Source organism: Lithobates pipiens, unplaced genomic scaffold (assembly GCF_037356315.1).
Source record: "Lithobates pipiens isolate NorthernLeopardFrog02 unplaced genomic scaffold, aLitPip1_a1.2 Scaffold_23, whole genome shotgun sequence".
NCBI classification, from domain to species: Eukaryota; Metazoa; Chordata; class Amphibia; order Anura; family Ranidae; genus Lithobates; species Lithobates pipiens.
Window position 1 is genome coordinate 177,590,422 of NW_027507785.1, and position 24,763 is coordinate 177,615,184.

Genomic DNA, 24,763 nt, shown 5'->3' on the forward strand with positions numbered 1-24,763 from the left:
TCACTGTCATTACTTTTCAATAATTGATGACGGATCTCTCCACAAATCACTATCGCTTAATTCTGAGAGTGATTCTAATTTATTATCGCTGTTTTCTAGCTGATCTAAAATCATTTTTGATGTAAAGTGACAGTTTTGGTTGCTATGGACAATCTCCAGTTTCCAGGCAGAAAGAACAGTTTTTATCATATAAAACTGCATGCTGGACACTGGGCAGGCCACTAGGGACAAAGGGGATGTGAAATTATTACATACAGCAATGTAATCTGTAAGATTACATTATACTGTATGTAATGTGTGTGTTTCACTTTTTGAATTTGTCGCCAATCTCCATCCCCGTGCGTCGCAACGCTTGCAGGGAACGGAGATCGGCTCTGTGATGAATCGAGCGGAAGATGAGCCGCTCGTACAATGCGGGGACATCGCTGGATCCAGGGGACAAGGTAAGTAAGCGTCCTCCTGCATACAGCGATGCGGTCTCGAGTCTGGCTTGGGGTTAACACTTTTGGTATAAAAATTCCACCCCGAGCCAGACTCGGGAACACCGCCGGGGGGTTAATTATAAATCCTTTTTTTCTTACCTAAAATACACTGACACTAACTGCCACCAACACTGACTGACACACTAACTGAAACACTGACACTAAACGCTAGTAGACATTACTACTGCCAGCTCAGGTTGGAACCTCTGTACTAACAATCCAACATTAGTACAGCGATTTCCCCTGCTGAGCTTTTGTGTTCTGACAGGGGGACAGCCATCCCCCCCCCCCAGCCCGCTAGAACACTCCGGTCAGCGCTTTCAGCCATTGGCTACGAGCACTGATAGGGAGCCGGTCGGCAGACCTTTTTTGGTCATGAGCCATTGACAGAAGCTAGCTTCCGTCGAAGACTCATGATCAAAAAAGGTATAACGACTGCCTCCTGATCAGTGCTAGCTTCTACTGGACCGGCTACTGAATGTTGGCTAGTTTCTATTGAACTAGCCAATGCCGGCCGATATTAGTACCGTGTGTGCTAGGCTCAACACTGACTGACATTTACAACACCACTAACTGACACTATATAACACTAACAATAACTGACACAGTGTCACTAACTGACATACTGGGGGTTATTTACAAAAGGCGAATCCACTTTGCACTGCAAGTGCACTTGAAAGTACACTGAAAGTGCACTTGGAAGTATAGTGATTTTAGATCCGAAGGGGACCTGCAAGGAAAAGAAAAAACAGCATTTTAGCTTGCACATGATTAAATGATAAAATCAGCAGAGCTCCCCCTCATTTCAGATCTACCCCTCAGATTTACAGCGACTGCACTTCCAAGTGCACTTGTAGTGTAAAGTTGATTTGCCTTTCGTAAATAACCCCCACTGTCTCTAACAATGGCACCTACACTGACACTAATGCCGCGTACACATGATCAAACTATCCGGGGGACAATGCGCCCATGTGTGGGCTCCGGCGGACTTTTTTTACCGCACGGAAAAGTTCATTTTGAGCGCGGCAAGATTGACACGTCGCTGACCCCTTCACCTGGTATGGGCTTAAAGGGGAAGCCCTACGCCGAAAAAACGGCATGGGGCTCCCCCCTAGGTCCATATCAGACCCTTATCTGAGCACGCTACCCGGCCGGTCAGGAAAGGGGGTGGGGACGAGCGAGCGCCCCCCCCCCTCCTGAGCCGTACCAGGCCGCGTGCCCTCAACATGGGGGGGTGCTTTGGGGAAGGGGGGCTGCGCGGCCCCCCCACCCCAAAGCACCTTGTTCCCATGTTGATGAGGAGAAGGGTCTCTTCCCGAAAACCCTGGCCGTTGGTTGTCGGGGTCTGCGGGAGGGGGGCTTATCGGAATCCGGAAGCCCCCTTTAATAAGGGGGCCCCTAGATACTGGCCCCCACCCTATGTGAATGAGTATGGGGTACAATGTACCCCTACCCATTCACCTGTGAAAAAAATTTCAACAAAACACAACACACAAGGGTTTGAAAGAATTTATTGCACGGCTCCAGGGGTCTTCTTCCGTCTTGGGGGGTCTTTGGAGTTCAAATTTAAAAATAGTTAAATCTACTTAGAATCATTAAATAGTTAGAATCATATTTTGTATTTGGAAGAAAAATGTACTAGTAAATATCAGGTTAAATATAGGGGAGATTTACTAAAACTGGAGAGTGCAAAATCTGGTGTAGCCGTGCATGGTAGCCAATCACGTTCTAGCTTTATCTTGTTCAATTAACCTCCCTAGCGGTGATCCCGAGACTCGGGATCGCATCGCTGGATACAGGGAGGACACAGAGAAGTTACTTATCTTGTCCCCTGGATCTAGCGATGTCCTCCGCGCTGTGTGATCGAGCTGTCCTCCGCTCGATTCACACAGTGCCCGAGTGCCGCCGAGCTCTGTTCCCTGCGACGTTAAGGCACATGGGAGCAGAGATTGGCGCCCAATTCAAAAAAGTAAAAGTACACCAAAAACACACACAGTACTGTAATCTTACAGATTACAGTACTGTATAAAAAAATACACACCCCCTTTGTCCCTAGTGGTCTGTGCAGTGCCCTGCATGCACTTTTATATTATAAATACTGTTTTTTATGGCTGGAATTTGGTGATTGTCCATAGAAACCAAAAAGTGTCCCTTTTTCAGTGTTTTAGGATTTGATGACATTATTGAATAATTTTTATTATTACTTATTATATTATAAACTTTATCATACCCGGGATGTCTGCTAGACTCTGGTTTGAACAGACTTAAGAGAGTTGTTCCTAAGAATTACAGGACTACAATATAAAATGCCAAATTTCCATGCAAAATAATTGTACCGCTTTCAGCACCTAAAACCAGAACGAATGATACCGCCAGCAAGGGAAAGCTTTGAGAAAAAATAATGAAAGCTGTTTGGTTTCTATACAGAGCTGCATCAGATTTTGTGCGCTCCAGTTTTAGTAAATCCCCCCTATACTGCCCTCAAAAACCTGACTGTGAAAGAAAGTTCATTATGCTACTCTAGACAATACCAGCCATTACAGATGTATGGAAGTAAAACAGAATGGAAGATGTGCACACCTAGTGCATTACCTATGATAATTTAATAGCATAAAATGTATTAGAAAAGTGGATACTCACAAAGTGCAACTGTCAATAAGCCATAAAAATACAAAGTGTATGGACATACACAGAAACACAACACGGGGGTACAGCTGATACGTTTCGGGGGCACACCCCCTTCCTCAGAGCGAGGCCGTGTAGTTTCCTTTGGATTACCCCATTTGAGGAAGGCAGAATCTACTCAGTCTTGGGATACCATTTTACTACTACTATACCTGTTGCCCTCTACTTCAGAAGACCTTTTAGCACTGGAAGTGACTGTGTTTTTTTGTATCTCTACTGTGCAACAAAGGGGAAATTGTTTGCTGTGTAGGGATCAATTCATAAAAAACTTGCATTGTATGTAATCACTAGTTTATTGCCCAGACGCCACGGGAGCAGCATGTCATCTGGGTTCAATATCTGCTACAGGCACAAATTTATGGAAAAAAAAAAAGTCAGTAAATAGTTGTACACTGGAAATGTATGACTCAAGTTTGCATTTTGCCTGGGGACACTGAGGATGAAATAATATAGTTTTTAACTTTTGCTTCTGGAGCTCTTAACCTCCCTGGTGGTACGATTATTTCGGATTTTAGGTGCTAAAAGAGGTACAATTATTTTGCATGAAAATTTGGCGTTTTATATTGTAGTCCTGTAATTCTTAGGAATAACTCGCTTAAATCTGTCCAAACCAGAGTGTAGCAGACATCCTGGGTATGATAAAGTTAGAAAAATGAAATCATAAATTATAATATAATAAATAACTATAAATAATTATACCAAATAATAATATAACAATAATAAAAATTATTCAATAATTTAATCAAATCAAAAACACAGAAATTTGCTCAGTTGCAGAATTGTCACTGTCATTATTTTTTAATATTTGATGACGGATCTCCCCACAAATCGCTATCGCTCAATTCTGCAAGTGATTACAATTGATTATCGCCGTTTTCTAGCTGGTCTAAAATCATTTTTGATGTACAGGGACAGTTTTGGTTGCTATGGACAATATCCAGTTTCCAGGCATAAAGAACAGTTTTTATAATATAAAACTGCATGCAGGACACTGGGCAGACCACTAGAGACAAAGGGGATGTGAAATAATTACATTCAGCAATGTAATCTGTAACATTACATTATACTGTATATAATGTTTGTGTTTCACTTTTTGAATTTGGCGCCGATCTCCGTCCCCGTGTGTCGCAACGCTCGCAGGGAACGGAGATCGGCTCCGTGATGAATCGAGCAGAGGACGAGCCGCTCGCACAGCGTGGAGACATCGCTGGATCCAAGGGAGAAGGTAAGTAAACCTCCTCCTGGATTCAGCAATGCGGTCCCGAGTCTGGCTCAGGGTTACTGCTTTTGGTATAAAACTTCCACCCCGAGCCAGACTCGGGAATACCGCCAGGGGGTTAATACTTGAATCACTATTTACAGGCCATGGTACATACTAAACCCAAAAGCATTAAAAATGAGGATCTTGCCAAGTGATAAGAAGCTGTATGGTGGTGTGTTTTTTTTTAGATTCATATGGGGCTTTGTACACTATATGGCCAATGTTTGTGGAACTGACCATTACACCTATACAAGCTTGTTGGATATCCCTTTCAAAAGCTATTCATGCTAATATGAAGTTGCTTCATTTGTAGTTATAACAGCTTCCACTCTTCTGGAAAGATTTTCCACAAGATTTTGGAGTGCGTCTATGGGAATGTGTGCACATTCAACAGAAAGAATAAATAGAAAAAAATCCGCGCTTGGCAAAAACCAATAAAGAAATCAGCAGCTGAACACCATAACCAAGATACTGGGCTGTGAGTAGCCGTGTGAATCCGAAGATTGTGAAACATCCGAAAGATCGGGACAATCTCTGGCATCCGGACATCTGGACGTCTATGGTGGGATCTGACATCCAATTTGCGCAGTTTGACCTCCCGTAGCAGGGGGGGTCACTGGGGATCTGGTAAGCCTCCATCTTTAAGTGGTGTTTAGAGGTGACGGGTCCACGTGGTCAAATACAATTTGATTAAGCAATCAAGCTTCAGCTATTTTTACACACACATTGGACAATTTTCTTTTGTTTTTGCACTATATATGGACACTTGAATATATAATTTTTCATATTTTTCTAAACACTTGATTTATTCCTAATAGTATTTGTGCATTTATTTTCACAGGTTTTTTTGGCACTTTTTGTACTTTAATTGTTCAATGGTCTTAGTAATATTTATTGGTTAAGCGCTGCCCTTTTTTTATTTTCTTTTTTTTTATTTTATTCAACAGAAAGAGCATTTCTAAAGTCAGGTACAGATGTTGGATAAGACCCGACTTACATTTGGTGTTTCAATTCATCCCAAAGGTCTTCATTTAGGTTAAGGTCAGAAGTCTGTGCTGGCCACTGGAGTTCCTCCTCACCAAATTCATCATAGCATGGCTATATGGACCAAAACTAATCAAACTCAAAATTGAAAATGCTCAACCCCTACCAATCACATTTGTGATATATGTGATTTTTATATTTTTTGCAATAAGGGTCGATTTTGTATGCGAATGGGAGTACCTTCACACTCATATATATCTCTGTCTCTCTCTGTTTTATCCCTTTTGTGTGGGAGCACATGTGACTTTAGGATATAGATCCAATAGTAGAATCCCACAATATATTTAACTCATTATACATAGGTAGGGGCTAAGCATTATCCATTTTGAGTTTGATTAGTGTTGGTGTTTAAAAGTTGAATAGCTCCCACACATGTTTATAGGGATAAGTGGTTTGGACTTTGTAGGACTCTAAAGTTTGATTTGTTTATGTCTTTATGAACCTGATACTGAGTACAGAACACAGTCATGCCAAGACAAAAAAGGGCCTTCTCCAAACCGTTGCCACAAGGTAGGAAGCACACACTTGTCTAAAATGTCTGTATTACACAATGTATAATTAATGTAATATTAATGTATAATTAATAGTAACATCAACTGGAAACCCCTGAACTCAATAATTTGGAGGGGTGTTCACATACTTTTGGCCTAGTGTATTGTTGCAATATCTCCAAATCATAATATTTTTTGAACAATAATAATACTTACTGAGGTTCTGACATAGGCCTCCACTCCACAAAATGATACAGTTTCTGTACATTCTTTAACCATTCCCGTAATACGGCTGTAGTGTTATCAATATTGTGATCAGTTGCTGCCCTAGGAAAAATGAAATACACAATTTTTTTATAGGATTGCACATTTCAAGTTGTATGTTCATTTGATTCTTAGCATTATGTATAGTATTACATCCAATTATTGACTTTATAGCAAAATGATTACTTGTAGCTTTCTCTGACATATTGCTTCATATTATTTTTCAAAGCAGAAGTTTAATATGTTTTTGTTTGTCTTGTTTGGTCCTTCCTTTTTGCCGTCATCAATATGTAAATTAACATTTTAGGTTAAACTGTTCTGTTTGTTTTCATTACATACCTTATGTGTCTTCTCTATGCATCTCTATGAAATGCAGGCAGATCATGACTCATAGGAGGGGCAATCAGGGTGCTACACATTGCTTTCTGAAAACATAACAGCACCCTACCTCAAGCTTTCTCCTCATAGGGGGACACAGACAGAGGAAGACACGTGATCCCTGTGTCGACACGCATTGGGGAGGGGACTGGATGGTGTAGGCAGTGGCAGCTTCTCTGGACGAGCCGCCATGGGCAAATGAACGGATATACGGTTGAAGTTAGATTATATACAGATCTACTGGATATAGTGTGGTGCGCTATAAGCACCTCGGATGTGTGAGTACCCTGTATAAGAAGTTTTTAAATAAATGTGTTTTTAAACATTAAAGCACTATGAAGCTTATCTCTTTATACATGTACTGAGGATATACCATAAGAATGGCTCAGGAATCTGCAAAGTCTTTATATCACAGAACCCAGGGGTGGTTCAACAACGTTACTGACCAAATTTAATTGTGTAGTCACACGCCCTGAGGCGAGAATAACTACTCGGGGGGGGGGGGGCACGGGAGTGGTGACACCCTTTGGAGTTTGGAGCACTTGTTCACACAGATCTACTTCAATTGAATAATATAAGGACATTGCTGGCACAATATCAGTCACCTTAGTGCACTTTATGGACTGCACATAAGTAATTAAAAATATAAATTGTATTTCACATTTTGGTATAAAAATATACTGTTTATAAGGCATAGATATTTGTACAATTGATGTGTAACATTGCATGTTTTTGATGATGCGCAGTATTGTTTGATTACATGGAATAGCATTTGTAACACTGCATATGCATTTCTGTACATAGATTTTGAACACTTGGATTGGATAGTATAGCGCGGCAGATTCATATATTATTTAGAAATAAAAACCTGTCAGGGGGTCTTGCCGCTCTATCCAAAAATAAAAAATAACACATTTTGACTTTAGATTTACAAGGACACTTCATAGCTGAGTTTAGTGACCAGTTATTTGCCTCTTTTTTTTTTTTTTTTTAATTAAAAGACTTTAGGAGAACAGAAGAATTTTTACAGCTGAGAAATAGTGAGAAGTGAAGTTTTTCTAAAGGTGGACTACAATGTAACACAGAATGACTATTCTCTGCGTTTGGTTGTGAAATTTTCCAGGCAGGTGCTATACTGCAAATGAGGGACACACCACAAAATGTTTTCCCAAGCTCTCCTAATTTATTCAGTGTTGCATTCTCCTGCCAAAAGTTGTTGGCCAAAATATCCCTTCTGTTCTCTTCTTATTGGTTACAGAAAGGGTGGTAGCAAATATACATGGAAACATTCATGATCTCTTTCATACAGAGTAGATTGCTAGACCACTGCTCAGAGGTGTCGTTAATAATATATTATCTCACTACTGTGGTTTCACTTAGTTACCATGGACATCCCACTAAATTAGTCAGAACAAAGAACCAGGGTTGACACAAAATGAGCTAGACACCGCCAAACATTCAAAGAACTTATGTTTATAACTCTCTATACAAAAACTACATATTAAAACCTGAGCAATGTCCAAACCCTCTCAAAATATGTAATGTGCTGTACATTACATAATCCTGACAGCTGAAATCCGTATGCTGTATCATACGCTACATATTGTACAGAGTGAATGTAATGTGCATCTCAATATAGTGTAGGGCTCAGGAATATGTAGCATTTACCCCACTGTATAGAGAGCAGCATTCAGAAGTACAGTCCAGTGGCCATTTTTATGTAACATATGTAAACAAGCTATATGTAGAGCACTGTACTAACCGTTGGTGCTATATAAATTATGAATAATAATATGTAACATATAGCACAGCATACAAAGTATGGCAGTCAGGAATATGTAATTTACAAGGCATCTTACAAAATCCTGACTGCTGCACCCTGTATGGTGTGACCACTGAACATTGTAAGTGTTGCTTTCCCCCCAGTAAATTTCAGTTTGCATAAAAATGACCCCTCACTCAAGCATTTCCCCCTCCCCTCCCCCACAATGTAACCCAGTGATTCTCAACCAAGGTTCCGTGGAACCCTAGGGTTCCTCCAGAGATTGCTAGGGATTCCTTCAGCATTGGGCCATTTCTACCTCTCAGATAAGTTCCCACTGACACCATTGATCTTTTTAGCTATCTGTAAGCAGGTAATTCTTCCCAATTACCACAAATGTAAGGACCATTCTTCCCACTGACCATCACACTAATGTATCATGAGTTGTAGATTTCAAATTTTTAGAAGGGGTTCCCAGAGACCAGAGAACTATTTCAAGGGTTCCTCTGTGTTGAAAAGGTTGATGTAACCATTCACTGTTCACTGTCACTCTTCCACTGCTTATCTTTGCACCCCTGTTCACAGATCACCTCTGCAGCACCCATCTACAGCTCACTTCAGTGTCTCGCCCCCTCCTTCCCCCATCCACAGTTCTCCTCTCTGCCCTCCCATTCACAGCTCACCCCTGAATCCCATGTCTACAGCTCACCTATGCAACCCTCTCCATATTTTACTTCTGCACTTCCAATGCAAAGCTCCCCCCTCCATCCAAGCTCTCTTACTTCTGCACCCCCCTTCAATTTATAGCTCTCACCTCTACACACGCTCCTATTTTATTCACAGCTCTGCACCTAAAAACCCTGATCCATTGCTCTCACCTCTACACCCCCAAATCCACAGCTCTCACTTCTACACCCCCAGATCCACAGCTCTCACCTCTACACCCCCAGATCCACAGCTCTCACCTCTACACCCCCAGATCCACAGCTCTCACCTATACACCCCCAGATCTACAGCTCTCACCTCTACACCTCCAGATCCACAGCTCTCACTTCTACACCCCCAGATCCACAGCTCTCACCTCTACACCCCCAGATCCACAGCTCTCACCTCTACACCCCCAGATCCACAGCTCTCACCTATACACCCCCAGATCTACAGCTCTCACCTCTACACCTCCAGATCCACAGCCCTCACCTCTACACCCCCAGATCTACAACTCTCACCTCTACACCACCAGATCTACAGCTCTCACCTCTACACCACCAGATCTACAGCTCACCTCTACACTTCCAGATCTACAGCTCTCACCTCTACACCACCAGATCCACAGCTCTCACCTCTACACCCCCAGATCCACAGCTCTCACCTCTACACCCCCAGATCCACAGCTCTCACCTCTACACCCCCAGATCCACAGCTCTCACCTATACACCCCCAGATCTACAGCTCTCACCTCTACACCCCCAGATCTACAGCTCTCACCTCTACACCTCCAGATCCACAGCCCTCACCTCTACACCCCCATATCTACAACTCTCACCTCTACACCACCAGATCTACAGCTCTAACCTCTACACCACCAGATCTACAGCTCTCACCTCTACACCACCAGATCTACAGCTCTCACCTCTACACCCCCAAATCTAAAGCTCTCACCTCTACACCCCCAGATCCACAGCCCTCACCTCTACACCCCCAGATCTACAACTCTCACCTCTACACCACCAGATCTACAGCTCTCACCTTTACACCACCAGATCTACAGCTCTCACCTCTACACCACCAGATCTACAGCTCTCACCTCTACACCACCAGATCTACAGCTCTCACCTCTACACCACCAGATCTACAGCTCTCACCTCTACACCCCCAGATCCACAGCTCTCACCTCTACACCCCCAGATCTACAGCTCTCACCTCTATTCCCCCAGATCTACAACTCTCACCTCTACACCACCAGATCTACAGCTCTCACCTCTACACCACCAGATCTACAGCTCTCACCTCTACACCACCAGATCTACAGCTCTCACCTCTACACCACCAGATCTACAGCTCTCACCTCTACACCACCAGATCTACAGCTCTAACCTCTACACCACCAGATCTACAGCTCTCACCTCTACACCACCAGATCTACAGCTCTCACCTCTACACCACCAGATCTACAGCTCTCACCTCTACACCCCCAGATCTAAAGCTCTCCCCTCTACACCCCCAGATCCACAGCCCTCACCTCTACACCCCCAGATCTACAACTCTCACCTCTACACCACCAGATCTACAGCTCTCACCTTTACACCACCAGATCTACAGCCCTCACCTCTACACCCCAAGATCTACAACTCTCACCTCTACACCACCAGATCTACAGCTCTCACCTCTACACCACCAGATCTACAGCTCTCACCTCTACACCACCAGATCTACAGCTCTCAACTCTACACCACCAGATCTACAGCTCTCATCTCTACACCCCCAGATCCACAGCTCTCACCTCTACACCCCCAGATCTACAACTCTCACCTCTACACCACCAGATCTACAGCTCTCACCTCTACACCACCAGATCTACAGCTCTCACCTCTACACCCCCAGATCCACAGCCCTCACCTCTACACCCCCAGATCTACAACTCTCACCTCTACACCACCAGATCTACAGCTCTCACCTCTACACCACCAGATCTACAGCTCTCACCTCTACACTTCCAGATCTACAGCTCTCACCTCTACACCACCAGATCTACAGCTCTCACCTCTACACCCCCAGATCCACAGCCCTCACCTCTACACCCCAAGATCTACAACTCTCACCTCTACACCACTAGATCTACAGCTCTCACCTCTACACCACCAGATCTACAGCTCTCACCTCTACACCACCAGATCTACAGTTCTCACCTCTACACCACCCGATCTACAGCTCTCACCTCTACACCACCCGATCTACAGCTCTCACCTCTACACCACCAGATCTACAGCTCTCACCTCTACACCCCCAGATCTAAAGCTCTCACCTCTACACCCCCAGATCCACAGCCCTCACCTCTACACCCCCAGATTTACAACTCTCACCTCTACACCACCAGATCTACAGCTCTCACCTTTACACCACCAGATCTACAGCTCTCACCTCTACACCACCAAATCTACAGCTCTCACCTCTACACCACCAGATCTACAGCTCTCACCTCTATACCCCCAGATCCACAGCTCTCACCTCTACACCCCCAGATCTACAGCTCTCACCTCTATTTCCCCAGATCTACAACTCTCACCTCTACACCACCAGATCTACAGCTCTCACCTCTATTCCCCCAGATGCACAGCTCTCAACTTTATCCAATCACGTTATCCACAGCTCTCACTTCTGCACTCTTCCTTTCACAACCACAGCTGTCACATTTGCACCCCTTTCCCCATCCACAGCTTACATTTCCACATCTCCTCACAGTTCTCAAATCTGCACCCTACCTCCATCCACAACTCTCACCTCTGCACCCCTTTCCTCCATCCACAACTTTCACCTCCGCACCCCCTTCCTCCATCCACAACTCTCACCTCCGCACCCTTCCTCCATCCACAACTCTCACCTCCGCACCCTACCTCCATCCACAACTTTCACCTCCGCACCCCCTTCCTCCATCCACAACTCTCAACTCCGCACCCTTCCTCCATCCACAACTCTCACCTCTGCATACCCCTTTAAATTCACAGTTCCCATCCCTATATCTCTTACCACATCCATAGCTCTCACTACTACACACCGGCTCTATCCACAGCTCTCACCCCTGAACCCATCCCCTAATCCACAGCTTTCACCTCTGTCTACTCTCTATTCATATCTCTCATACCCCCTTTATTCACAGCTCTCAACTCTGCCCCCCCCCCCCTTTCCATCCACAGCTGTTACCTTTGCACCCATCATCCCCTAGTCCACAGCTCCCAACTAAACACCCTTCACATCTACAGCTCTCATCTCTGAACCCAGTCCCCCCCCCCCATTCACAATCCTCACCTCTTTAGCCCTCCCCCATTTCTGCACACCCCTTTCTATCCATGGATCTCAAATCTGCACCTTTCCTCCTTAACAACTCTAATTTTTGCCCACTCCTCTCCATCCAATGTTCTCACATCTGCATCCCACCTCCCCTACTTCAGTAATAGCTCTCACTTCTGCATTTCCACCCATTATCCACAGCTCCCACCTTTGCACCCAGTGCCCCCCTATTCATCCACAGATCTAGGGAGCTAAACACCCAGCCCCCCCATTCCCATTCATAGCTCTAACCTCTGCACTGCCTCCCCTATTAACAGCTCTCACTTCTGCACATTCCCATACTATCCACAACTCTTATGCCCTATACACACGGTCGGACATTCTGACCACAAAATCCGTCTGATTTTTTCTGACGGATTTTGCCTGAAACTTGTCTTGCATACACATGGTCGCACAAAGTTGTCAGAAAATTCGATCGTTTGGAATGAGGTGATGTAAAACAAGTACGACGGGACTAGGTAGAGGCCAGTAGCCAATAGCTTTTGTCTCCAAATTTTTTTCTGAGCATGCTTCCGGCGGAATTCTCTACACATGATCAGAAAAAGTCCAATCGGATTTTGTTGTCGGAAAATTTTAGATCCAGCTCTCAAACTTTTTCTGTCGGAAATTCCGACAGAAAAAGTCTGATAGAGCCCACACACGATCGGATTTTCCGGCAACATAATCCAATCAGACTTTTTCCTTCGGAATTTCCGACCGTGTGTATGGCGCATTACCTCTTACTTCCACCTTCCATTCACAGCCCTCATTCTCCTGTCTACACCCAGCCCCTTACCCCATTCAAAGCTCATATCACATATGCACCCTCTTCCATCCGCAGCTCTCATCTTTGTACTCCCTTTCTCCATTTATAGCTCTCATCTCTGCACTCTCCCTCCTCCTACCTTTGCAGCTGCATGCCCCTCTATTCAAAGCTTTCATCTATGCACCCAGTATTCTCACCTCTGCATTCCTTCCTTCATCCTTCATCCACTCACTTTTGCACCCCCCAATCAAAAGCTCTCAAATCTGCAACCCCCCCCCCCCCATTTACAGCTCTCATCTCTTCACCCCCCTCCATTCACAGCTCTCCTCTCTGCAACCTTCTCTATCCGCAGTTCTCACCTCCGCACTACCCACATTCACAGCTCTCAATGCAACTGCTCAGCTGCATTTCCTATCATGAAATAAAGAGAGGATTGTGAGCAAGAGACAAGAGGCTGTGTTGTAGACATGTGCGATTAGTTTCGTACGAATTGAAAATTCGTCCAAATTTCCAGAAATTCGTACATTCGTTTACGAATTTCGGATCCAAATTCATAACGAAAATTCGTAATTGTTACGAAAAGTTAACAAACCTAAAAGTTAAAACCCCAGGAAGTGAGCACAGCGCAGGGATGGTGGGAACCCCTCATAATGATAAATTCATCATAACGAAAATTCCTAATTGTTACGAAAAGTTAACGAATCTAAAAGTTAAAACCCCAGGAACTCAGCACAGGGATGGTGGGAACCCTATGGGAATTTCTATGCTTACGAATTTTATACAAAATTTCATTAACGAATTTCGGAATTTTGGATCCAAATGAACAGAAACGTGACTGGCGTTTTGTTCACAAGAGGAAGTCAGCACAGCAGAGGGATGGTGGGAACCCCTCATAATGGGCACAGAGGGTGTACACTCAGACCCAGGAACTCAGCACAGGGATGGTGGGAACCCCTCATAATGATAAATTCATCATAATGAACATTCGTTATTTTTACAAAAGGTTAACAAAACTAAAGGTTAAAAACCCAGAATGTCAGCACAGCACAGGGATGGTGGGAGCCCCTCATAATGATAAATTCATCATAACAAACTTTTGTTATTTTAGCGAAAAGTTTACGAATCTAACTAAAATACGCATTTCGTACGAATCCGAATTGAATTTCGGACACGAATTACGAAATAATTTTTTTTTATTATAGAGAAGGAAACAAAACAATTTTTTTGACGGCGCCCATGTCTACTGTGTTGCGACTGAGTTTTTTTCCATCTGTTAAATATTCTGCCCTTGTTTTAACTTTGGACAGTAAAATATATTTTTTTTCTGCCAGTAAAATCCTTATACAGTCCACTTCCTGTTTCTTGTCTGTAAAAAAAAGCCTAGGCTTATGACATCATGCACAGCTCTCTCTCTCACTGTACATAGGATGACAATATGACAGAGTGGCCAGAAGAAAACCATTACTTTCAGTAAAAAAGTTTGCGAAAAGGCATGTGGGAGAATCCGAAAATGGAGGAAGGTGCTCTGGTCTGGGCTCTGGGAAAATGCTATGTCTGGCGCAAACCCAACACATCAAATCATCCAAAGAACATCATACCTACAGTGAAACATGGTGGTGGCAGCATCATGCTGTGGTGATGTTTTTCAGCAGTCGGTGGGACTGGTCGGAGTTGAGGGAAAGATGGATGGTGCTAAATACAGAGATATTCTTGAGCAAAACCTGTACCACTGTGTGTGATTTGAGGCTAGGACAGATGTTCGCCTTCCATCAGGACAATGACCCCAAACACACTGCTAAAGCAACACTTGAGTGGTTTAAGGGGAAATATGTAAATGTGTTGGAATGGCCTAGTCAAAGCCCAGACCTCAATCCAATAGAAAATCTGTGGTCAGACTTAAAGATTGCAGTTCACAAGTGCAAACCATCCAACTTGAAGGAGCTGGAGCAGTTTTGCGAGGAGGAATAGGCAAAAGTCCCAGTGGTAAGATGTGGCAAGCTCATAGAGACTTATCCAAAGCGACTTGGAGTTGTGATAGCCACAAAAGGTGGTTCAACAAAGTATTGACTTTAGGAGGGTGAATAGTTATGCACATTGACATTTTCTGTTATTTTGTCCTATTTGTTGCTTACTTCACAATAATAAAAAAATATCCATGTTAATTCCAGGTTGTGAGGCAACAAAACACGAAAACACAATAGACAATACTTTTGCAAGGCTCTGTATAATTGCCTACTGAAACAAGGCAGTCCGATGCCCTGTCTTGGGCTTATGTATATAATTGTATGGCAAAAAATTATAAATTTTCATCTGATCACCTAATGACTCCCCCAATGTACACGGGGAATGCAATTGCTGTGGTTTAATGATATCCCTCCACATATCCAAAGGAAGGAAGATAAATGTAATTGAATGATAACTGAATGTGAAAGTTCAGCTGCTGAGCATATTGGAAAAAAGAATGTAACGTCTGTCTTGCTATAGCTTACAATTACAATATGACTTTTCTAACGTTCTGCAGATGAATTGAGCAGGTGGAAAGGGGAAGTCTGTCCTGGCCTGGATTGCGGTCCATATTGGTGAGAAGGGCCCAAGAGGTAAGCCCTGCCTTGTAAAACCCTCACTCACCCTCTTTAGTCACTGATGTACTGAAATATGAATGTGTGCTTTCAAAATGTTTCTGTGATTTTCCATGTTGTTCATTCTGCTTAGTTTAGTATACAGCTTTCTTACAGCACAACCCCATATGTTTTGTTCTAGCGTTAAAAATATCATTGCCAACGTCTCCATTTATTTTCAGTTAGATAGTGAAGAGGGCTACTGTGTTCTACAAATGGAAATAGAGAGCCTCTGCAAATAAACAGATATTTCCTGTAACCTGGAGATTCAGAAAACCAAGTCTACTCTCTCTGCAAAAGACCTTTTGTGCTCTGTGCTGACTACACTAAATAAAAAAAAAACGCTGCATTCTGTTGAATCAATGACTTGTGGTAAGGACGTACTACAATAAAGCAGAAATAGAATTAAGGTTTCATTTTGTTTTTAAAACCATGTAAGCAAATATTCAATAATATTAAAGATATTTTTAAAAATGTTAAACTGTAAACTCTAACAATATATTTCTCTTTTTTTGCTCACTTTTGGTCTGTTACAAGAGAAGTTTGGGATTACCGAAAAAAAAATCATTCTCACCTAGGTGGAATCACCTAGGTGTTCCCTGCCGACTCCCAGGCATGTACTGGCCATTGGGACTACCGGGAGTTTCCCATAAAGAAGAATGATTGCACAAGACCAGGTGTTCTGCTGGAGGGCGTATTGATCTGCAGCAAAAAAGGGACCAATTTAGGGTTTTTTTATATATATTACTGCCTTCCAACGAGCATTTAGCTGGCAACTGAGAGCCAACACTGCCTGTTTTAATCCTCTAAGGCTGGTTTCACACCTATGCATATTTAGTCCTTTTTGCATTTTGCAGATTTGCACTACAGAACGTGTTTCATAGGAAACAATGTTAAATGAACTGTAGCGCAAATCTGCAAAATGCAAAACGCACTAAAACTGCATAGGTGTGGATCCAGCCTTAGGCTGGATTCACACCTATGCATTTTTTTAGTGCATTTTTAGGTTTGCAGAAACACACTACCATCCATTTAACACGGCTTCCTATGGATGTAGTTCACATCTGTGCATTTTATGGAAAAAGCCAGGGATTTGTTCCTGATTTTTGGTTCCATAGACTTCAATGGATCAAAAACGTGTATTGAAAAATGCACCTGGAATATGCAAACTGCAACCTGCATAAGTGTGAATCAGGCCTAAATCCCACACCATGGTATAGCAAACTAGTGCATTGCACGTGGGTACAAGGCAGTTACGGCAGAGCCCCATTCACTTAAATTGGTACGGTTTTGGTGGCAGTACTGCTCACTGAATGGAACAGTAGGCATAATTCTTGCTGCAGTCACAAAGCAACTCATCCTGACTGTCGCATGTGTGCAACCCCCACTGATCGCTGTGTTCGGATAAGGGGGAGGGAGGCAGTTGGAGGGGTGAAAAACACAGCAGAGGCCTTAAAACAAATTGCAGATACCATTATATTTTCTCCACTCACCAACAGTGCTTGGGGCTGCACACAGTCATATAGGGTCTGTAGACTGCGCATACCCTGTTTCCCCAAAAATAAGACCTAGCGTGATTGTCGGTGATGGCTGCAATATAAGCCCTACCCCCCCCCCCCCCAAATAAGCCCTAGTTAATGTCCTTGTTTTCGCGGAAACAGGGTAGGGCTTATTTGGGGGGTAGGGCTTATACTGCAGCCAACACTGACAATCACACTAGGTCTTATTTTCAGGGAAACAGGGTAGCCTATGGAATTACTCTACCTGGTCCTTCAGCTATCACATACAACCGCCCACTGAAGTGCATTAGAAGATGAGGCCATATGCATTTTTTTATCTGCCTTGCAAAAGTAGAGGAAGTGAACTTGTAGGCTCCTTATTCAGTAGCTTGAATTTTTTGCAGCAGTGGACTGAGACGTTGCAGAAAATAAAAAAGACCATTTTGCCTTTTCCCGTGCTTAATAACATAAAGATGCTATGTGATTGTAAAAGATATAACTGCCTTTCTTTAAACCACTTCAGCCCCCTTCCTGACCAGAACACTTTTTATGATACGACACTACGTCACTTTAACTGACAATTGCACGGTCGTGTGACGTTGCACCAAACAAAATTGACGTCCTTTTTTCCCACAAATAGAGATTTCTTTTGGTGGTATTTGATGACCTCTGCGGTTTTTATTTTTGCGTTATAAAAAAAAAAGAAGATCGACCATTTTGAAAAAAAATACTTTTTTCTATAATAAATATCCCCTGAAGCAGGTAAGGGCTGAAATGGTAAATCCTTCTGGGGCTGAAGTGGTTAACCGAACTGGCCATTGTTATCATGATGGTAAATTTCATTTGGCAAAAATGTTGTCGTGCTAATTCTGTCCACCATGAGATTTCGTCTTCTACAGGATTGTTCCTGTGATATACCCAGTTTGCCTTCTGTCTATGCCTGATCTCAATCCTTCTGACTTCTGATACCTGACCTATGCTTTCTTCTTTACTCCACATCCTGCTTATACCTTGGGCTCATCTTCTGACTGTGTGATACTGACCTCGGCCTGGCTCCTGTTTATACTCTTGTCTTCCAAATGTGTACTGTTGCCAGCTTCTTCCTGTCTAACCACAATCAGCTGGATGGGTAAAGCCTTATGCCCAGTACACACAATCGGATTTTATGAAAACAAATGTTGGATGTGAGCTTGTTGGAGGAAAGTCCGAGCGTGTGTATGCTCCATCAAGCATTTGTTGGCAGACTTTTTGCCAACAAATGTTGGCTAGCAGGTTGTCAAATTTTCCACCAACAAATGTTTATTTGTTGGACTTTCCGATTGTGTGTACACAAGTCCGTTGGACAAAAGTCCACACATGCTCAGAATCAAGTATGGAGATATCACGTACATCTTGTACGTCACTACGTTCGGAATTGTTGGCCAACATTTGTGTGACTGTGTGTATGCAAAACAAGTTGGAGCCAACATCCTTCGAACAAAAATAAATTGGTTTTGTTGTCGGAAAGTCCGAACGTGTGTATGGGGTATTAGACTCTTGAACTGACACCAGTGTATTGATTTTTAACAATTACGTAACTAGACTTCAGCTGTAACTGTTCCTAAAATAGAAGACATTCTGCCAGTCACTGTATCGCCAAGCTAGATAACTAATGCTAGAGAAGTCACTGAACACATGGCTGCAGCATACAGGACTGTGATCCCTTTGATATAAAGCCCTTATAATGGATTCCTCTAATGTCAAGATTATTACCGAAATTAAATGAAAGATAAAACTCAATATTATGTGTCAGAGAAAATCAGCTCAGAAATCTGTGATTACCAAAAGATGGCTTAGAACATCAGTACAGAAAAAACTGGATCATCTCAGCAGAACGGCATGGCGTAACTTTTTTTTTTTTTGCATTACAAACATGTAATTTTAAGTAAAACTCAGAAAGTACAGGTTCTCTTCAAAGTGGTAATCATGATTTACGTTAAGTCTCATGCTGGAATTTCAACCATCTGGAACTTAGGGTGGCTCACACATCAGTATGTGAAGAAAAATATTTTTACCGGTCTCAGCTCATCCCTTGTCCAATTAGGACTTAACCTCTAGTGGTGGTGTCAGATGTCACTTTTAAAGCCAACATGTACATTCAGCATGTCCTGTCTATGTTTACATTCCTCATATACACTGTCCTGCGTAAATGTGCACAAAGCCAGTCATTCATAGACAGTCATACAAAGAGAAATCATTGTTTCTAATAATGATAGCTTCTATGGATCTCCATGTGAAATGAAGTATGCTGTCCACCAATTACCAGAACATGATGCAGAATTTTATAAGACTTCTGTCTTTCATTAGAAGTAAAAATATGAAATTTAAAAATTAGAAATTTCAAAAGGTTAGCTTTACAGAAAAATAACTGTTCAGGTGCCAGAAATATATTACATCATCTCAAAAGATTTATTATAAAACCAATAACACTTATTGAAAAAATAACACCTCTGAGCTGTGGACCAGTCCAGATCCCGACTATATGGTCGCGATCTATCCCGAGCCTGAACCGGCTATGTGACATCAGCCAACAGCAGGCTTCAGCCCGTTGTCTGCTGAAAATGGGTCATGGGTCAAAATGGACTGCACTCCTGTGATGCACAGGAGAAGTAAAGCCAAACAAGCTTTGGCTGTACTTCTCCTTTAAGCCTAGTACAAACAGTCAGAAAATCTGATGAAAAATACCACTTTTGAAGCGATCATAAAATAATCTGATCATTAGTAACAGCCTTCAAGAACTGATCACAACAATTTATCTGAAATTATCCGAAGGGATAAACACAAAATAAGTTTTGTTTTATTCAATACAGTAGTAAAAAATTGGAAGAGCAAGAATAAGCATGTTTGGAAACGAAAGATTACATTACAATGCAATACAACACAGTTGTATTCTGTTGTACGAGAATTTTCATGAGTTTAGTAACCTCTTCATTTTCGATATAAGACTAGCATAGAAAAAATAAACAGGCCATAATTTGTCCAATATTCTCATTGTGTGTACAAGACTTTAGCATCTTAGTAATTAAACCATCAGCACTTATATGGAAGTCCACATATTACTGGATTTGTCAGAGACAATAGGGAGGATAAAATATTAGTATATGCAGACGATGCCCCACTATTCCTGGGGATACCACAACCTCACTGGAGAATGCTAAGGCCACAATACAAAGCTTTGGTTGATTTTCAGGCCCAACAATAAATTGGCATAAATCCACCTTATTACCACTAGACCAACTTTAGCAGCTAATTCCCAGTTGTGTGCAGAAAACTACAATTGATGATTCTTTCCCTTATTACAGTGTGTTCTTTGGATCCCAGAGATTATATAAAACTTATACTACCTTGCTCTCTAAGTTTAATGAAAAATCTAAAAGTTAGACCCAACTGCCCTTGACTAATGTCAGAGGGTGTGAATAAATGGTTCCACAAGTTATGCCACGTACACACGATCAGAAATTCGGCCGGCAAAAGACCGATGAGAGCTTTTGGTCTGAAAATGCGATCGTGTGTATGCTCCATCGGACTGATTGAGAGCATGTTCTCAATTTTTCGGTTGGAAAAGATTGAAAGAGCATGTTCTCAATTTTTCGGTCGGAAAAAATCTCCCTGCATATCCGAAAATGTGTTTGTGTGTATGCAATTCCGACGCGCAAAAACTCACACACGCTCAGATTCAACTACGGAAGCTATTGGCTACTGGCTATTGAACTTCCTTTTTCTAATCCCGTCGTACGTGTTGTACGTCATCGCGTTCTTGACAGTTGGAATTTGGTGTGACCATGTGTATGCCAGACAGCTTGAGCGAAATCCCCTCAGAATTCCATCGGGAAAACCATCAGAGCTTTTTCCTTCCAAAATTCTGATCGTATGTGTGCAGCATAAGGTGTGCTATTCCCTGAACATATTTGGAATGGAAAAACTCCTTGACTCAAGTTAGAAACACTGTATATTTCCTGAGAGGAGTGGAGGTTGGCGGTTTTTAACCATTGGTTGTATTATGTAGCAGCATTTGTCACTCCTGACTCATCCTTAATAATTGCTGCCATTCGGTTTTATAGATGAACAGGAGAACATCTAAACTTTAGAGGCTGGAGCACTCTTTAAATATTTACACAACCCTACCCTTAATTCACGATATACCATAGAAAATTAGAAGTATACTATAAAGATGTATACTCCCATCAGGGATACTAATTTCCTTACTTAACTGTTCAATTCAGAAGAATCAGACCTGTATAAAAAGTTGGCATAACGTATCTCTCTCAGTTATAATGTGTCAACACACTTGAATCCTTCCACCAACTACAAACTGGGCCCATGCTTATCAGGATCTTCAACTCTGCCATGCCTTCAATAGTTACCAAAACTCACTGATCTCACAGTATATAAAAAATAATTGATTTTACTCAAAGCTCATTCTCAATATAAACTGGGCCTTATATCTAAAATATAAATTGCCCTACATACCAAATATCACAACCCAAGGATGCTCTTAAGTAAAGAAAAGTGAATACAGGATTTACGCACCTTGAAAGATGAAAAGTGTTCTTGAAGCTCTGCAATAAATACCTCAGATGTTGCTATCTCCCACTCTAATACTCAAGCAACTGTTCCAATTACATAGGAATAATTTGACTATCTTACAAATGCATAATTTTTCCCGTAGAGAATCTCAGCTATGCCCTAGGTACGCATTGGGACAGGGAGGTCCTACTCACTATTCACAAGTTCTCGAGATGCCCTAAACTGGTCCAATACTGGTAAGTCGTATCTGAAACCATTAAAGGAGCAGTATGGCCAAAGTTCTTTTGGCCATACTTCTTCTTTGGGTCACAGGAGTACACTTAGTTCTACACTTCTGTGACCCAGATTTAGCTGACAGCAGGCTTTAGCCACAGAGCTGGTCCAGACTCTGCAGGTATCCCGAAAATACGGGAGACATGTCGTTGGGCAGAGCAGTGTGCCGAGGCCGATGCGAGGGCTTCGATCTAAGGTGAGTATTTCATAGTGAGCTAGTATGCTATGCATACTAGCTCATATTGCCTTTGTCTTGCAGGGTTTTTCTGACAGGTCTCCAATTCTGTAATTTTCCACTTCTAAAATATAGAGTACAGTTCTGGGTACCACATTGTAAAATCCTGAAGAAATATTTTCCTTCTTTTTCACAAAAAGAAGGATTTGTCTTGCTTTTCTCTGGACCAAAACTCCAGGAGTTATGAAAGGCTGAACTTGATGGACATTGATCTTCACTCAATTTTATTAACTTCGAGGTTCATGCTTAGTGCAGTTGAGGGAGAAGGAGATCGTAGACTCTGTGTCTTTGTTCTCCATCTCCAGCACATAATGAAGACTTCAGTGGCCTATTGGGTTACCTCTATAAATAGGACCTACTGACCCCTGTGTATACTATCAACAAAATGCATAGGAATGAAGTTAAGTAATTAAAAAAAAATTAAAACTAGAACACACAGGTATACTGTGCATCAAAGCCCTGTTACACTATTCATATTACGTATGTCCACACAAAGTCAAGGTTTAGAAATAACAAAGTAGGAGTCCCTTCTTTACAGTTACGTGCACATGTGATTTTAACTGTATTAAAAAAAACTTACAAAATAATTTTTTTCTATTTAATTTAGTAGAGAATTTTGAAGTTATTTTATATATTTTGTATTGTCTGTGTTCATCAATATTGACCTCAAAAATATCACATTGTTAAATATTTGCTCAAAAGTACTGATGTACAAAGCCAAGAGTACTATCTTTTGATTCTACAGGTCTTTCAGTATCAGAAAATATATGGTGTGGGGGTCAATTCCCAAACTTTTAAATTTGAATCATGTATGTGAAAAGTATAAAAAATGGTTCTGCCATCTGAAGAGCTAATTCAGAGGCAGTTCTTGTCAGGGGAAGGGTCAGATCTATCAAACCAATGTGTGGAATTCGTCACTTCACAAACTGAATAGCCTGGGAGAAGTGTAATAGTTCGGCTTCAGAAAGTGCAGAGTGTGAGAACAACATGTCATGTTTATAATCTAGAGAAAAATATGACAGAATAAATCCTGGCAAGGTCATCTTTATTTAGTTGGAAGAACACATAAGCTATTGCTGCTGCCAAGCAGACAGTTCTGACTTCACAAATCTAAAAAAATACATATCTGTGAGGTAAATTCTGTTTTCCAGGCAGTGGCACACTGAAAACAACATCATTTTGTACGTGCCTCATATTTTCCTTAGACAAGGCCTGAGACTGGCATACAGCTATTTTTTCACTCATGGCAGGGAGAATTTAGGATTAGTGTTAATGTAAGGCATTAAAAATGAGCCAACTTCCTAAAACTTGTTCCTCACATATTTCATCTGAGTTAATAAAAGGAAAATCACAATTCATTTAGAAATGCTTATGAAAGTAATGTAAATGCTTGTGCTTCAGGTTTGCATCATTGTGGCAAAACTCAGGCAAAACTTTAAAGTTTAGGTATAGCAATTTGCACATTGGTCCAGCTTGGACCAATATACTGTACAGTAAGTGTATATGTGCCATATCTGGAAGCTGGAAATCACTGTAGTAGGCACCATTATTCCAGTGATCTCCAGTAGCTTGTGTGTTTCGAACCAAGTGGCTGCCTTGTGAACACAGAAGGTCATTCGCTTGGCACAGGTGCCAAATAAAGAACTCTTTGTATTTCATCAATGAATGCAATGCGTTCTCTGATTAGACAAAGTCAAGAGGTGTGGGTGGTGACTTCAAAATCTCCACCTTATGCAATTAGAAAACACTTTGCATTTGTTGGGAAAAAACACGAATTTTCTCTGAATGGCATCCTTGTCAAGCGGGCAACCTGCTTTGTTCGGTAAGCTATTCGGCACAGCTACTCGGTACAGATACCAAAGAAACACAAAAGTAAGTGGAGATCATGGTAGTAGCTGTGACTACTACAGTGATTTCCGTGACACCCCCTTCCTGCCCAGACCAATTTTCAGCTTTCAGCGCTCTCACAGTTTGAATGACAATTACTCAGTCATGTAACACTGTACCCATATGAAACTTGCGTCCTTTTTTTCACACAAATATAACTTTCTTTTGGTGGTATTTCTTCACTAGTGGGTTTTTAATTTTTTGTGCTATAAATAAAAAAAGACCGTAAATTTTGAGAAAAAAATTCCCTTTTCTTTGTTTCTTTCATAAAATTTTGCTAATTAGTAATTTTTCTTCATAAATTTTGGCCAAAATTTATACGTCTACATATATTTGGTAAAAATAACCCAAATTAGTGTATATTATTTGGTCTTTCTGAAAGTTATAGAGTCTAAAAACTATGGTGCCAATCACTGAAAATTGATCATATCTGATCAGGCCTTCAGTACGTCAGGTGAATCTCATTTCTTGAGACACTAACAAGTCAGGAAAGTGCAAATACCTCCTA

At 41.8% G+C, this 24,763-nt stretch overlaps 1 protein-coding gene across 1 annotated transcript in view; it reads right to left on the reverse strand.

Annotated features, from left to right (window-relative positions):
- Nucleotides 1-24,763, reverse strand: part of COLGALT2 (collagen beta(1-O)galactosyltransferase 2) — a 148,679-nt gene that overhangs the window by 68,048 nt on the left and 55,868 nt on the right. The window contains exon 2 of the mRNA XM_077452656.1: nt 6,180-6,290. Coding sequence (XP_077308782.1) covers nt 6,180-6,290 — 111 coding nt within the window. The remainder of the gene's footprint in view (nt 1-6,179; nt 6,291-24,763) is intronic.